The following is a 16,851-nucleotide window of genomic DNA, read 5'->3' on the forward strand; positions in this document are numbered from 1 at the left end:
CTCCTAGATGCCTAAAAATGTTTTCTATTTTTCTGTCAGGTGTAAAAATGTGTACTTATACAGTTGTTATAGTTCCTGGCGATATGTTCTGCTTCGATAATTTCTCGAGTTAATTGGTTTCTGTTCCTGCCTAAAATTGTACAGGATGGCAAGTGAACGTCGCACCCGCAATCCCGGCAGTGTATGCCTAGATGCCCTGAGTTGGCTCTGGAGCTGTTGTTGTTGTGTTCCCGGAGCCTATCGTTAAGGCATCGTCCGGTCTGACCAATGTACACTTTCCCGCACGAAAGGGGAAATGAGTACACCACTTCATCGGCACACTCAACGAACCTGTTCTGATGGTTTTTGGTGCAGCATACTGTTCGGTGGAAATCAGGTGAGTTGACTTGTTTACACAAGTTGCCAAGCTTATTGGGAGCAGTAAAGACGACAGTGATGTTGAACTTGTTTGTAATTTTCTTGATTCCATGGGAGAACCTGTGGAAGTATGGAAGCACGACCGGTCTCGTAGATCTTTCTCTGGCTCTTGGTGTGATATATGATGTCGTATTTTTTGTTTTCAAGATGCTCTCAGCAATCGATGTTAATAATGACGTGGGATATCCGGCGGATGTTAATCTGGAAATTTGGGCATCGAAGCTTATTGAAATAGAATGCTCGGAAGATTTTTGAAGAGAGTTACTTAGACATAATTTGACGATTCCTCTTTTTACTAGCTTAGAATGTGCCGAATTGTACGGAAGAATTGTTTTTATTCCTTGGCTCATATTTCCAGCATATATGAGTGTGTTGTAAATTGAGCCTGAGATCGAGGAATCGGATTGATCTTTCTTCCGGAAGCTCATAAGTGATTTCCAGTGGTTTTAGGCAGTTTATAAAAGTAGATAGAACACCGGCAATAGTGGTTGGAACATTACTGTTCTCGGCGTCAAGAATGATCAAATAATCATCGACGTACCGAAATACTCTAGCAACTCTGGTGGAGTCAAGCCAATTGTTCAAGAGTCTGTCTTGGTGGGCGAGATAGAGATCACTTAGCACTGGGGCAATGCACGACCCAATGCAAACACCTTTCTTCTGTAGATACGTTTTTTCTTTACAGGTAATAAAGGTGGAGTGTAGATAAACCAAGAGTAGATGTAGAAAATTGTCTTCGGAAGTACCCGAAGAAGTTTGGAACGCTATGCCACCAAAAGAATCAATACTCTCTTCTACACATCGCAAAAGACCGTCCTGGGGCAGTTCGTAGTACAGGTCTTTTATGTCGATGGAAAACGCTTCTAGGTGATCATAACTCTGCTTTGACAGGAATTGGATGACCTCGTTGGAACTCTTAATTAAGAAAGGGTCGTCAATTGTAAGAAGGTTTAGCTTTTCTTTGAGAAAAAGGGCGAGCGATTTTTGCCAAGTTCCCTTTTCGGATACAATGACTCTGAAGGGATAACCGGGTTTATGGGTTTTGGCACTGAAAAATACACTGAGGCCTAGCAACTTGTTGCGATCGATGTGGGTGCAAAGACTTTTTAGTTCACACGACTGGCACAATTGTCTAGCATATTTTTTGGCCTAACTCAGGGAGGCATCTTCTTGACATTGAAAAACTGACTCAATCGCTGAGATGGCTTTTGTCCCATACATATCTTGGTGCATGACAGCGAAGCCTCCTTCCTTGTCGGCAGGCAAAAGAAAAAAGGAATTCTCTTGTAGATATTGAACCACCTTCCTGGTAGAAAGAGAAGAGGCCTGCGGTACTTTTCGGAGTAGCAGGTCAACTCCTTCAGAAGTAACCCGGTCGACTTCCAACTCAGGAACACGGCGCGAGACCTGGCGGACAAACGATAGCATTTCATGCGGTGACCTTTTTGGTTCCACTATTGGTTCCATCTAGGCATACACTGCCGGGATTGCGGGTGCGACGTTCACTTGCCATCCTGTACAATTTTAGGCAGGAACAGAAACCAATTAACTCGAGAAATTATCGAAGCAGAACATATCGCCAGGAACTATAACAACTGTATAAGTACACCATCTTTACACCTGACAGAAAAAGAGAAAACATTTTTAGGCATCTAGGAGATCGGTGTGCGTGAATTGGGAAATTCGGTGGTGCTAGAGGTTAAAGAAGACAAAGTTATATAAAAAGAGTTGTCAGTCAGCGCGGTTTGTTTGAATTTTGCTTTATTTTTCGTGTGTAAGGTGTGAGTGTTATTTGCTATAGTGCGCTGTGGTGTGTGTTATCATGTGCAAGCAACTCGCCCAAGCTGCTACGTTAACAAGGGGCATCGCTTTACGCCAGCCCGACAGCTTCGACTTTTCGAACGCGGAACTGTGGCCCTCCTGGCTATCGCAGTATGAAGACTACGCCTTTGCATCGGGTCTTTCCTCGGCACCTCAAGATGTTCAGCTACGTCTGCTACTCTACTGCATGGAATCGGATGCCCGACGCTTGCTGCAGTCCTTTTCGCTGTCCGCCGAGGCGCCATACAACGCCGTGGTACGGAGTTTCACCGAGTACTTCGTCCACCCCGTCAACGAAGTATACGAATCGTCGCGTTTCCATCGGCGGGTCCAACAAGCGGAGGAAACCGTAGATGCGTTCTACGCGGAGCTGATGCGTCTAGTAAAGCGCTGTAACTATGGCACCCCGGAGGTCGAAGAACGTCTTGTCAGGGATCGTTTTGTCGTCGGTCTTCGGGACTCTCAACTGTCTGACCGTCTTGGACGTAACCCAAAGCTCACGCTCAAAGACGCGTGGGTACAAGCGCGCCAAGCCGAAGACGCCGACAAAGAAAAGGCAACCAAGGCAAGCACGGGTCAATCTGAAACTCCAGGAGGTCAAGGTGTCAATTTTGACGCGACCAAGCTCGCAGGTCGTCTCAAGCGGCGCGGCACTAAGCCTAACGCCACCAACGCTGCTCACGACCAGTCGTCTCGCGTCTCTACGGGCAGGCCTGGTTCTTGTTTATTCTGCGGACGTTCACCTCATCCTCGTGAGGACTGTCCCGCACGCAAATCGAAGTGTAACTTTTGCCGTAAGCAAGGCCACTTCGCAGAGGTCTGTCTCTCCCGCATGAAAAAGCAAGCCAAAGTAGGCACTCTACAGCTTTCTGTAGTCGACGCCGGAGAGAAGGCTAAGTACATTGACGTCACCGTGAACAACAGGTCGGGTGCGTCAACATAATTGACGACATTCTTGTCTTTGGACGGACGCGCGAAGAACATGACGCGCGGCTCAACCAGGTACTTTCCCGACTATCGAAGGCTGGCATCACTCTCAACAAAGACAAGTGCGTGTTCGGAGTGTCCGAAGTCAGCTTCCTTGGAGTCGTCGTATCAGCAGAAGGTGTGAAGCCTGATCCTAGCAAGATTCAGGCTGTCCAGGCGATGGAAAGGCCTGAGGATGTTGCAGGGGTCCGAAGGCTACTTGGCATGGTAAACCATGTTGCGCGTTTCGTGCCGCACATCTCCGAAGTCACCGCTCTTCTCCGAGCACTTTTGTCGAAGAGCAACGTATGGGCCTGGGGTCCTGAGCAGGCGGCTGCATTCCTACGGGTGAAGAACCTCTTGAGTTCAGACTGCTGTCTTGCCAAGTACAATCCAGTGTACCCCACAACAGTTTCGGGAGATGCCAGCTCCTTCGGTATCGGTGCCGTACTCCTTCAAGACCAACCTTCGGTAGAAAGGAGGGCGGTGGCCTTCGCATCTAGGGCCATGACCCCGACGGAGATGCGCTATAGCCAAACAGAGAAGGAGGCTCTGGCAACGGTGTGGGCTGTACGACGTTTTGACGAGTTCGTAAGTGGTTTGCAGCTCAGTGTGGAGACCGACCATATGCCCCTGGTATCTCTCTTCGGCAAGATGGAGTTAAACATGTTGCCTCCTCGCATCCAACGCCTTCGTTTAAAGCTGATGCAGTACCAATTTCGCATGCTGTATGTGCCGGGAAAACTACTGGCAACAGCGGACACACTCTCCAGAGCTCCCCAGAGAATGGGGTCTGAAGACAAGGGCAAGGACTCCCTTGACACATTTGCAATTGCAGCACCTGAAGACACGTCTGTTGACCTTCCACTCCTCCCCGAGGAAGTCCAAGCTGCGCAACAGTCTGACGGAGAGTGCAGTGCACTCAAACGCTATTGCGAGGTTGGATGGCCGACGAAGCACAAGCTGCCCGTCAATTTGTCCAAGTATTGGTCTGTCCGAGGCGAGCTGTCGCTGTGCAAAGGAATTCTCCTCAAGGGCCCGAGGCTCCTCATACCGGCCGACCTAAGACAGGCAATGCTGAGGCTCATACATGAAGGTCAGCAAGGAGTTGTCAAGTGCAAGGCTCGTGCTCGTGACTCTGTCTGGTGGCCAGGCATTAATGCACAGGTCACTTCCCTGGTGAGCGGCTGTGAGCAATGTGCCAAGACAAGAGTGCAGCCGGCAGAACCTTTCATATCGTCCAGCTTTCCTACTCGCCCATGGGACGTCGTCGGTGCCGACCTGTTTTATTGGAAGAAGCAGGACTTCATCGTTATTGTGGACTATCACTCGAGGTACCCGGAAGTCTTGACGTTAAGCAGCACCTCGAGTGGAGCTACGATCGCGGCAATGAAGTCAGCCTTCGCTCGGCATGGTATCCCGCGATCTGTAAGAACAAATAACGGCCCGCAGTTTGCATCGGGGGATTTTGCGAAGTTTGCAAAACATTACGGCTTCCAGCACCAAACAAGTAGCCCCAGATTCCCGCAATCAAACGGCGAAGCGGAGCGAGCTGTCCGCACCATCAAGGAACTCTTAACCAAAGCTGAGGATCCATACTTGGCACTGTTGAGCTACCGAGACACCCCCGGTGTTTCTGGAGACAGCCCCGCACAACTTCTGTTCGGGCGTCGGTTGAGGACACGGCTTCCTAGGACTCAAGATGAAAGTCTTCCGCGGCCACCATCGCCCGCTCGCGTGGCAAGGAGGAATGAGTTGTATAAACGGAAACAAGCTCAGGCCTTCAACCAGCGGCATGCTGCCCGCGAGCTGCCTCCTCTTCGTCCTGGAGAAAGAGTGTGGGTACAGTCGGAACAGTGTCCGGCCACGGTGCTCAGCCCAGGACAGCCTCCCCGCAGCTATCTGGTGGAAGCTGACCACAGCGGAGCGGTCCTTCAGCGCAACCGCAGGGGACTGGTTCCTTTTGCAACCCCAAGGCCGCCGGTTGAACCACCCGCAGCTGACGGTGTGCCGCCAAGCCCAATAGCGGCTCAGCAGAACATTAGTAGTGACCCAAGAGGGCCGCCTGTGTCGACAAGTCCCTATCGGACTCGCAGCGGAGGAGCCGTGACCCGCCCCAGGCGTTTAGACTTGTAACGGCGGACAGTTTGAAAACGTCGCAGTTGATGGGGTTATTGTGAACAATAACTGGGTGCGTTTCGCCGCAAGAACTATTTAGCGAAAACGCAGCCTCTAAGAAGGGGAGATGTAGTGGTCGCTATTTGTCCAGCTAGTGGCGCCCTCTTAGTGTAGAGGGGCGTGCGTGTTCTTTAGAAGAAGTAAAGGGGAGTTCTTCACGAGCAGCCGTCGGTGTCGGATGTCTTTTACTGAGCTCCGCCTCACAGGGTTTGAGAGGTAGGCTCTGAATCCTACAAGGCTCACCTTCGTGCACGATGGCGGCACCTGTCATCGACACAGAACCAAAGCAAAACAGGAGGCCAACTGCTGTCCGCACACTACCACCACACCACCACACCGCGAAAAGGCGAGCACGCTACGCCGCCGACACTGTGGACGGTGGCCGCCGAGGAGGAACCTCATATGCCTCAGCGCCCTCCGCGGCGGTGCGGAACTAACTACCCCTGGTTCGAGGCTAGCTCTGAGCACGATCTGGTCCACGACCTACTCTATACTTACGACCACTCCATCTGGAAACACTCCAGCACGCACCTCCCGGAGGGCCGAGTTTCAGCGGCGCATCGTGGCGGGCCTGGAACTCGGTATTTTTTTTTTTCGTCTTTTTCCGCGCTGCATTAGGTTGTGTTGGCCTCTATGGCGTTGGCGGCGTGCGAGCGCAGTCATTACCATCATATGTTCGCTGCGCAAAGTAAAAAAAAACAAAAAACTACTAAACGAATTGGATTTCTCCAGTATATTTTACATAGAAAAAAACATTTTACAGCGCGAACGAGCTTGAAAGCAGAAAGCGCGATCAGCTGGCATGCACCCATAAATAACAGAAGAACCCGACGAGATAGGAGTAACGTAGGAGGACCGAGTTTTCGTGCCGCCTAGTGAGAACGCCTCTCACTAGGCGGCGCTAAAACTCGGCCCTCAGCCGGGTGAAAGAGAATCCTACCCCCGACTGGAGCAAGCGCCTCTCTAGCAACGACACATAGAGTATATATAAGAGAGGAGAAAGCGGACAGCCTTGTCGTAGACCTCTTGTTACAGTCACTTCTCCGATTTGGCACCATTCATCTCTGTTGTCACCGCGTTGCACGAATACAGGCATCGGACGAGGGCCAACCACTGCCGTGGCATGTCTAACTGTTCTAGGTGCTGGAGCAATAACTCGTGGGGTACACTGTCGTAAGCTTTCGCAATGTCAAGGAAGCAGCACAGGAGTTTTCTTCCTTCCTTGCGGGCGACCTCAATACACTGGGTGATCGTAAAAATGTTGTCCTCCAGTCGGCGACCCCGACGGAAGCCTCCCTGCAGCTCCGTTAACACCCCATTCTCCTCTACCCATGCTGCCTTGTAATCTTTCACTATATGTGCGAAGGCTCTGTAGATGGTGGAAGTCACTGTAAGTGGCCGATAGTCCTGAATATGTTGTCGGTTGCCTCCTTTCTTAGGGACCAAGACAACCCGACCAAGCCTCCAGTCTTGGGGCACGGGTTCTGAGCCACTGAAGATTGCACTGAAGGTCTCTGCCATCTGCTGCCTTGTCTTCGTTCCCATCGATCTAAGAACCGAAGCCGGAATCCCGTCAAGGCCCGGAGACGTAGACGTCTTCAAATGCGCGAAGGCCCGTAAGACTGTCACCCACCCGATGACCTCCTCCTGCGAGTGTTCTGCTGTGTGTAGCGTCGGTTGAGAGGATGTATCCTCTTCGGTGGTAAAGTTCTCCCTCAGGTAATCCGAGAGGTGGGTGCCAAGGTTGCTAGGTTCCTCCCCTGTGCTTTCGTCAATAATGACTGCTTCCTGGTCTCTACCATCCAACGTTCCGAGGTAGGCCCAGAACTTCCTCGGTGCGTCCCTGCCGCTGCATCTAATGTCCCGGACAATAGCCAGATCCGCAGTCCGTATCTTCTGTTGGACCAACTGTTTAGCACTGTTTTTCAGTACTTGATAACTGTGCCATTTTTTGTCAATCTCGTGTGTCTCTCCTGTACGGAGCGCCATTCGGTGATGCAGGTTAGCCTCCTGCCGGGCATGGATGGCTGCCTTGACCTCACCATCCCACCATCTCTTACGTCGTCTGCGTCCAGCGAGCCTTTTTGGTGCGTGTCGCTTAATCAGGTCTTTAAGCACTGTGATGTAGGCTTGATATCCAGTCGCCTGTTTCCTGCTTTCACTGTTCTCAAATGTCTCCATGATAGTCGCCACTGTCCGCTTGCTCAAATAGGTTCGCCGTGGGCGTTGATATCGTTCCTGTGTCTTTTTCCAAGTGGCCTTGCTGAAGTCCAGCCTGAGGCGATTATGATCACTGCCAAGGCTGTGCTCGCCGCCCTCGTCTATCAAAATTCTAGCAATGCTTTTCCCGAGACGGTGAGACGCTAAGGCATAATCAATACAGGTTTTGCTTCCTCGAGCGCACCATGTGAACTGTCCCTCACATGTTGACCGCAGGTTGAGTACCTCAAGTTGCAGCTCTTCCGCTAGCCATAGGAGCCGCCGCCCATTACTGTCCTCCCACCCGTCCAACTCACTAAGATGGCCGTTGAAATCTCCCATGATCAAAATATTCTTACCGACGCCGAGGGTCTTCGCATCACTGGCAATACATGTCACACTCGCTTGGTTCTCATCCTCCCGCGCACTTCCCACAGCAAGATAAACCACGCACACTGCCACTGGATACTGTAACAGTTCTCCTGTCACCCAGATGTGGTCTTGGCAGGTCTTGTTTTCCCTCTGCCAGGATGCCGAGCAGCGGCATAGGATTCCTACTCCCCCTCCTTTTCGCTGACCTTCCTGCCGGTTGCACCCGGTCCACTGCCAGTCCGGGTGAATAGGCGGTTCCTCAAGGTCACGAAGGTGTGTCTCTGCAACCCCAAACAGCACGATGCTCTGAGTGTCCATCGCTTGATAGAGCTCCTGCCATTTCTGCTCCCGTCTTGCCCCCTGGAGGTTGAGAAACCCAACTCTTTCCGTCACCGTGTTTTGGTGTTTCCGCCGTCTTCTCCTCACAACTCGGCCCTTCACTACATCACCGTCGTTACAGCGTCTGGGTTGTCTTACTCCTGTGCGGTGGTCTCCAGCTGCCTCCGAACAGTCTGTGCCACCATAGCCTGTATTCATGGGGGTGGGTCCAGTGGATAGCACCCTGGTATACTCGAGTTGGGCACAAACGGGTATAGCCCCATATTCATTTGCCGTGGGTTCGGCATCGCCACCCATGGTGGGTCCATGCAAGTTGATGGTGGCATTTGTCTGAGATGGAGGCACGTCGATGCTGGGAGAAAGAACCCGCTGGGGTTCTTTCTCTGGATGGTGCTAATTCCCCCATGAGAGACTTCTTTTCTGGGAGCACGCTCCCCTGCATTGTGGCACATTTCATGATTGGCCGCACCACTTGACCCCTGGTGTCCGACTTGAATCTCGGCCGTGGGGGGTATCCCATCCAGGTCTCTCTGGACGGCGATGGAGCTTCCGGTCTGCTGTCGTGCACCTGACTTCCTTCCAGGCCTCGGCGGCGTACCTGGCGGTGTACTACTTCTTCTGTATTTTGTGTCAGGCTTTTTTCGTCCAACTGCTTGGGATACCAATGACCTCCTGTGTTTCTTCTCTTCTTCCTCCGCTCGCCTAGAAAAGTTTCCGCGACTTCTGCTAAGCAACCCGTCACCACGTGGGTACCTTCTTTATTGTAATGCAGCCCGTCCTTCTTCATTGTGGCTGTGATCGCTAGGTCCCGAGTTAGGTCCACATATTTGGCTCGTATTTTTTTGCACATTTTTTTGAGCCGGGCATTTAACAGCATAGCTGCTGCCTGTATCTCCTTGCTTCTGCTCGTAACTTCGGGGATAGAGCAAACCACCAGGGCACCTTGTCTCGTTCTCCACTTATTTTCTAGGCACTCCACAATTGCATCCGGTTGGTGTCCTTGCAAAAGGTCGTTCACCCCAACATGTAGGATGTACATCCTAGGAATTCTCCTCGCCTGTCCTTCATACTCTGCGCTCATTGCATGAAATGTTGCCACGGTCGCCTTTCTGTTCATCAGTATTTCAAAACTTTGGTCATCTGTCATCTCTCCATGAAGAGTCTGTGCAAATTGCCCTACATTGTGGTCTCCAGCAATTAAAACCTCGCGTTTTACGCCCCAGGGTGGTCGTACGAATCGTTGGGTGGATTTTTCATGGCTCATTAAGGTTCTGCACGTCTCCCTGTTGTTACCTGGGGGACACAGGAGTGACTGTCGTCCTAGTCTGTCCTCACTACCGTCAGCTCTATTGATGCCTGAGGCACACTTTGGGCGCGTGTCATCCACGCTTGTCTTGTTGCTCTCGGCTTCTTGAGCTTCATTTGCTTTCTCGACGCCCCTAATACCCAGTAAATCTGTCTGGGACGCCTGCGTTTTATGCGCCGAGGTAGAGAGTACCCCCTGGTCGTCGCAGGTGTCTTCTTGTGACGCCACATGCAGGTATGTTAACTGATCATTCAGCAACCTGTTGAGCCTTGTTTCGAGTCCCTCGCATCGGGCCATCAAACTCAGCAGTGCTTCCTTGCTTTCCAACCTTTCTTGCCACATATTTTCAAGCCTCTTCAGCCGCTGAGCCATCTGGACAAATTTTTTCCTCTCTGCATCAGCGTGTTGTAGACGATTGGTCAGTTCGCTCATTTGACTTTCGAGCTCTTCAAACCTAGTTTGCTGCGATGTTTGTGCACACTCGAGTGAGGTGCAAACACTGTAGTTATAGCCTGCGCGCTCCTCTGTCCACCCCTTGCTCACAAGCCCTCTGTCTGACGATGACATGTTATTTTCGTTGGCCTTCTGGGTCATCTCTTCTACTACCAGGTCGTAGGTCCACGCAGACGGGTGAAGCTGGTTCTTATCTGTACCTCTGTCCTTGTGTTCGTACAGACTTTCCTTGGCAGTAGGTCCAGAGTTCGTGAACGTGTTGGTTTCTGGAAATTGCACGGGGGTATGGCACTGCAGCCCGTCCTGGCCCTGTGCATCCCCTAGCAGCGTTGGGGGGGCCGGAAAAGCCGGGGACTCTTCCGCACCCTCAGGTGCGGAAGAGAGTGCGCGAGGAAGAGGCTGTGCAGTGGTCGGAGGCGGCCCGCTCAAAGTCAACCCTGCAAGTGTACAACCACTGGAAAAATGAAATATCGACAGAGACAACCCTGTATGATAATAGCCTGGGCAGCCGCCTGCTTTTTGAAGCACGTGCGGGAGGGCTAAGAGCGCTAGTGTACAGGCAGCGTTTTGACCAACAGGTACAATCAACATCATGCCGGGCATGTGGCGAAACCGAGGAAACTATCAAGCATATTGTGCTCTCCTGCCCAAGTCTCGTACCAAGACACCCGGTAGATTGCGGCCAGGCGCCAGACAACGGGCTGCATCTAGACGAGGCACAATCACACGAACAATTTCTGGCAGAAGCCCTCGGCTTCCGAGTTGGGGACACGGGCAGGGATGCTGTTTGCTGGCCCAGTGCGGACTTAAATCGCGCTGCAGTGGCACTGCAGCCCAGCTGGAAGTGCAGCGACGCAGTCGAGAGGACTAAAAGGAGGCTGGAGGACTGGTGGCGAAGAATGCAACAGTAGTGCAATTATTTCTCTCCGTTTTTATTCGGCTAGGTCTGATTTCTCTTCAAACCGCCCGCTTCAAAGGGAACAGCCATAAAATCATCATCATCATCAGCAGCCGGGAGCAGGCTCTTCCATAGGGAGCGCTCAGATGGAGTGGTCGTAAGTATAGAGTTGGTCGCGATCTGGTAGCTCGCTCCCCGCGGGAACAGTGGCCAGAGTCATCACCTAAATGTGTTTCTTCCACCGTGACTGCGACAAAAGAAGAAGCGTTGTAGCTACTGTAACAAAAGTCACGAGCCGAGAAACTGACCACCCTGGGGAAAGACGTGTGGATTTTGCCGGAAAAAACCCGGCATTGCTGCATGTTAGAGTCGAAAGACAAACATTCAAGAGGTGAACCGGCAAAAGCGATCATCTGAAGAAGACTGCGAGCAGCAATCATATGATGAATCTAAATACGACATTTACATCTTGACTGTCAACATTTGCGAAATGTCGAGTGGTCAAGATGTCTGGATAATCACAGCCCAAGCTGCGAGGCACGCAATGCATGTGAAAGTCGACACCGGAGCCCAGGCGAATTTCTTGCTCTATTTTTGGCTTCGCAAGATCTGCCACAAAATGGATCCAAGCCCCTGCAAGATGGTGCTTACAATCTATGGAGGAGGACTAATCCAACACTTCAGAACGGTCACCTTGTCGCTGCAAATTGGAGGAAAAGACATTGCGACGTTCCTCGTCATGCAGAAAGGATTGACGACCTTGTTGGGACTGTACGCGTGTAAACACTGTGGGCACCCTGGCGGTTCCCCAACCTAGTTGCCCTGCTGTGGGGCACTGGTGACGACCTTTTCCCACATGGCGGCGAAGTCACGCCAGCCACGCGCACATCGCACGCGCCGCCTTGATAAGGCGGATCAGAGGCGGCCCAGAGGCAGTCACTGCCTGAACTCAGGCGCTGCTGGTAACAATGTTAATCGTCTTGTCCATATGCAATTAAATGTAGTTTCTTTTTGTTAAAACCGTTGGCCCCGTGTTCACCGGGTCAGGTACGCATCAAGGCAAACCGACCACAACACTTCGGACTTGTTTCGCGTGTCCATTCAGTATCTGCATCAGAAGACCTCAAGCGAGAGGTGATTACCTAATTTCCTGCGCTGTTCAAAGGACTGGGGTGCACTAAACGAGCCTACACCCTGTCCCTCAAGTAAGGATATGGCCAGTGTCTCTGCCGCCAAGAAAAGTGCCGCACGCCTTGCGGGCTCCTCTACGCAAGGAGTTGGATCGCGTAGTATTTGAGGATACGATAACCAAGATAGAGGAGCCCTCCGACTGAATAAGACCTCTTGAAATAATAAAAAAAAAAAGATGAATGCCTCCGAGTGTGCATGGACCCACGGCCCGTGAATCAAGCTTGAAGCGCGAGCATTATGAACTACCCCGTCGGAAAGAAATTGAGGCCGAACTTGCGGGTGCCAATTTCCTCAGCGAATTAGATGGTAACTTCGGATTTCAGCAATCCCGTTGGATGATGCAACCTCTAAGGTTTCCACGTTCAGCACATCTTCTGGCAGATACCCCTTGGAAATAATTCCGTCAAGGAAGTGTTTGAAAAAACGAATAGCCGACTTTTGGTTGACCTTGAAGGGACGCGTGTCTACATTGACGATGTGTTCAGTTGGGGATCTCTCCAAAAAGAAAATTACTTGCACCTACGTGCAGCCCTACGAGCCTGTTACAGCCTATTACAGGACAAACAGCTGGGCTTACACTCAGCCTTGGAAAATATGTTTTTAGGGTTGAAAGTGCGTGATCGGGGGGGGGGGGGGGGGGGGTTTGGAGACGTGATCAGCATGTGGTGTAGTCACCGAGGCCCAAGTGACAAGCAAGCGGCTCCAGTCGAAGAACAAACATTTAATACGTCAAAATATGTTTCTATAGACAACAACACTATACTTCATTCGCCCTTAAGCTAGGACTAGAAGCTCCGCCTTCAGCGCGAGCTCGCTAGCTCCCGCAGTGCTTTGGTTGCGCGTGCCTGCGCGTTTACACTTGTGGTAGCAAGGGCAGAAAGCTCGCACTGTAGGCGGAGCTTATAGTCTCAGGTTAAGGATGAAAGGAGTATAGCGACGCATACCAGACACGGTTGACATATCTTATACAAAAACCCAAACTACGATACATCTACAACCTCCGTCCAAAGACGAGCGCTAAGAATATCGAGAAAAACAGAGCCCATTCTAGCCCTCATCAACGTTTGCCGCAGCAGTAATTTTTTTTTCAAATATTTTAGTAGGGTGGTCTTATCGTCAGCATTGGAGAGCGGAGGCCGTCGTATATTGCTTGAGCTGCTCTCGAAGTTACATTCATGCAAACGATCTTTCGAAAGCGAGACGTAAATCGACTAAGTGAAGGTCAAGTATTAGTTTAGACATGACCGTCGACACACTGGTATTCGTTTTTGATATTACATAGTTTTAGGGACCGGTTCTTCAGCTACATTAATATACGAAAAAACCGTTGCCTGGTATGTTTGTCAAATGTTTAGAGTGCAACTGTTTCTCGCAAAAGAGGTGATGAAGACGTTTTTGTAGCGTGAGCTACACTGGCGGAGATTGAGCTGTTTCGCGTGGCTCCTGGAGAGCCGTGCTGCGCATGCGCGAGGAGCAGTGACGTCACACGGCGTACAGCTGGCGCGCCGTAGCCGCCGCCGCCGCGCGCGCCTCGCCAGTCTGCGCATTCCAGAGGAGTGACGTCATAGCCGCGGCAGACGCACTGGCGCCGCCGCGTGCCCAGCTGTGCGCCTCCGTTGCGCAGTAGCCAAGTCTGACGCTGCACCGGAGCCGCTTGATAGCGCCTCTCATTTTGTTTTATTTCATTCTATTGCAGATAAATGTTAAATAGAGTTGAAAAGGTTTTAAAACTAGAAAATTTTTAAACGTCGTTGAGGAGACGCGTGTGAATTTACCGCTGATAGAAGCTGCGACAAACCAAAACTTATTTTTAGAAATACTTTATATGAAATAAACCGGCCTCACTAAGCGTTCCACGCATGCGAGGCGCCGCCGTAGCTGTAGTCCGCCGGAGGTAGGAGCCAGTTGACAAAACAGCTCGTGCTGTCGTTCTGCTCGCGGACACACCCAGAGGGGTTGTCGGGCGTACAGCAAGACTACAGTTCCCGCGATGCACGGTGACAGCGGTGGCGTAGCAAAACTAGCTGGTGAGATTGGTAAACTAACCCCTTACCCTGTGAACACTCGTTTTCGGTTACCTTATATTGAATTTTAACATAATGATGCACTTCTGTACTTTAGGCACTATTGCATCTTAAATAAGCTATCCTTTATTTGATTTTGAATAGTGTACTTGTGTGTTTTAAACAAATGTCATTGCACCTTGATGTTTGGCTTGGTGGCTACGGAGTTGTTTTAATTTTCATTTTAGCACTATCTTCGTGAAGAGTAACCTGCCGCCTGCCCTACACGAATGCGGTTTATTCCATTCTTTACGCCTTTGAATGTTTTCGAGAATTACAGTTCACGTATGTTAAATGACAGCCCAGCACGCAGATGTTCGTCACTTCGAAAAGCGAACAAGGACGTAAAACACGCACAAACGCTGAAAATGGCACCGTCAAGAAGCGCTTTTCTGGTATGGTTTATAAACGTCCTGTTAAATTGTCCGAGCACCAAGGGACATATGCATTCTACAACAGTAGTTACACCGCGTCGCTTCTGCAGGAGTAACTTTTCAAAAGAAAATCTAAAACAAATTATACGTTCCTTCAGATAAGACGAGCGTGTGCGGCACATCTATCCACATTTTGAGCATTCTCTGTTGTGCTTGGGTAATTTGTCAAAGAAATAATGCCAAAGCCTTCGCCGTTTTTTGTTTTTTTTTCCTAGCGTAATTGCTAGTTTGTGATAAAGGTAGAACGGATTTACGCCAGCGAATTTGCGCACCTAGTGAGTCACGACACTAGCGTACCGAGTTAAAAAAACGCAAGTGTGAACGAGCCTTTAAATAGTGCGGAGTTTCTTTTTTTTTTTTCTCTTTGCTGAACGAGAAACAATATTTTCACCCGCTGACACGCTCCGCCCCTTTGCGGTTTCAGGTTTGTTACTCGTCTCGTAGAAAACGAACTCGATGTTGGCTGCGTCAAAATCCCCGAGGGAGTGAGCATCATTATCCCGACCTACCTCCTCCATCACGACCCGGAGCTATGGCAAGACCCGACCAGCTTCAATCCCGAAAGGTGACATAGCTAAACGATCTAACATTCGACATTGGTTAAGCTGCGGACAGTGTCTGTGGCTTGCGTTTTACTTACAAAGAACTGTCTGTAGAGACATAGCCTCCTATATACTGACAAAGCCTGGCAGGTCGCAACGAGCAGCGGCCGCCAAAATGGAAAAGGTGGAGCGGCAGACAACGGATGAGAGGAGAGCCACGTGACTGGCACCCCGTTACGGCGAGATGCCGAAACACACTTCTCCCGAGCGAACAAGTGTGTTTTTGGTCCTCGCCGCTGCAAAAGTTCTTCTGTGACATCCAGGTTCCCCGAGAAATGGCTCTTTGATGCTCTGTGCTACCAAATCCTCGCGTTCCAAATCTGCTACCGGGCACTCTATAGCTCTGTCGTCGAACTGACAGGCTTTGTGAGTATAAAGGAGGCTATTTTAGCAATCTCTGAAGCATAGAAATGCAAGAAAGCAAAAGATTGCTGGAACATGCTTGAAGGGGGCGGGGGGGGGGGGGGGGGAAGGGGGGGGGGGGGTCCACGGATAATTCCGTCATCTTGTCTACAACGAATGTCTCTTCTGTTGGATGCAGGAGCAATAGCATTTTTTAATGCTAATTGTTTCATTCTCTCAAGTATGTAATTTTTTTTCGGCCTCTAGATTTTGCCCGGAACATTTTGAGCATGAGGATGCGGGTGCGTTCCAGCCTTTCGGCGCCGGACCCCGAAACTGTTTCGCGATGGCGTTCTCAAAGAACGTCATCATGCTCCTGACAGCCAAGGTGATAGCGAAGTACAGGCTTGTTCTCACCCAGTCTGATCACGAGGTGAGCTTTGCCCTCTTTTGTAGCTAGCACGCTCTAGAACTGCATTCTTCACACTGCTCAGGCATTGAACAAATACCCGATGTATTACCCCTATGCACTTTAAAACCATGCTGCTCGTACATTGTACAGATTACACGATGAATTATCGCTAGTCCTCGTTGTGCCACTAGTACACCCAGAAGTCGTAGTCGCACTGCTCGTATACATCATACAAGATACACGATGCTCACTTCGCTCAGAATGACATAATTATCCACGAACACGACACCAGGAACATTCGGGGCATGCTTCACACATATGTATCTTCGAACATTTTCGTAGACAGTTTTTGTATGACTATTGGGACTAGTATCGTCATTCAAGAGAGAAACCTTCCTCAGACATTCTCTGTAGATATGACTATTGTATGATGGATTAGCACTATGACAGCGGCTTTAAAAAGACACCCTTCGGCGATATAAACGCGGATTAAATATTTATGGTCAGACTGGATTTGCGATATATTTGCTCCACGCTTTATTACAGGCGGACATGAGTGACAAGGACATGGAAGAGATGCTTCTCTTGGGTTATTTAAAGCGAGGACTTTGGGTGAAGTTTGAAAAGTACTGACACAGCTACCTCACGTTTGCAAGATTAATAAGGACAACAGCATCATTGGAGTTGTATCCTATTCCATCGTAACATTGGAATAATTGTGCACGTAATAAATTCATGAACAAAAACTGGAGATTGCTCATAATTGATAGTTTATGCAAAACCGCGAATAAAACCAACATGTGGAGTGATAGAAATATTTTCATTGAGGGCTGTTCACATTCTAAGCCTTTACTATGT

The 16,851-nt window shown here is 50.3% G+C and overlaps 1 protein-coding gene across 1 annotated transcript in view; it reads left to right on the top strand.

The window, feature by feature from the left end:
- LOC120849885 (cytochrome P450 3A43) overlaps positions 1-16,626 on the top strand; it is a 92,205-nt gene extending 75,579 nt beyond the window's left edge. Inside the window, exons 9-11 of the mRNA XM_040222159.1 lie at positions 15,062-15,202; positions 15,849-16,014; positions 16,540-16,626. Of these exons, the coding sequence (XP_040078093.1) occupies positions 15,062-15,202; positions 15,849-16,014; positions 16,540-16,626 (394 nt within the window). The remainder of the gene's footprint in view (positions 1-15,061; positions 15,203-15,848; positions 16,015-16,539) is intronic.
- The last annotated feature ends 225 nt before the right edge of the window (positions 16,627-16,851 follow it).

This window comes from Ixodes scapularis, unplaced genomic scaffold (genome assembly GCF_016920785.2).
Source record: "Ixodes scapularis isolate PalLabHiFi unplaced genomic scaffold, ASM1692078v2 PGA_scaffold6__148_contigs__length_123643588, whole genome shotgun sequence".
Taxonomy (NCBI): Eukaryota; Metazoa; Arthropoda; class Arachnida; order Ixodida; family Ixodidae; genus Ixodes; species Ixodes scapularis.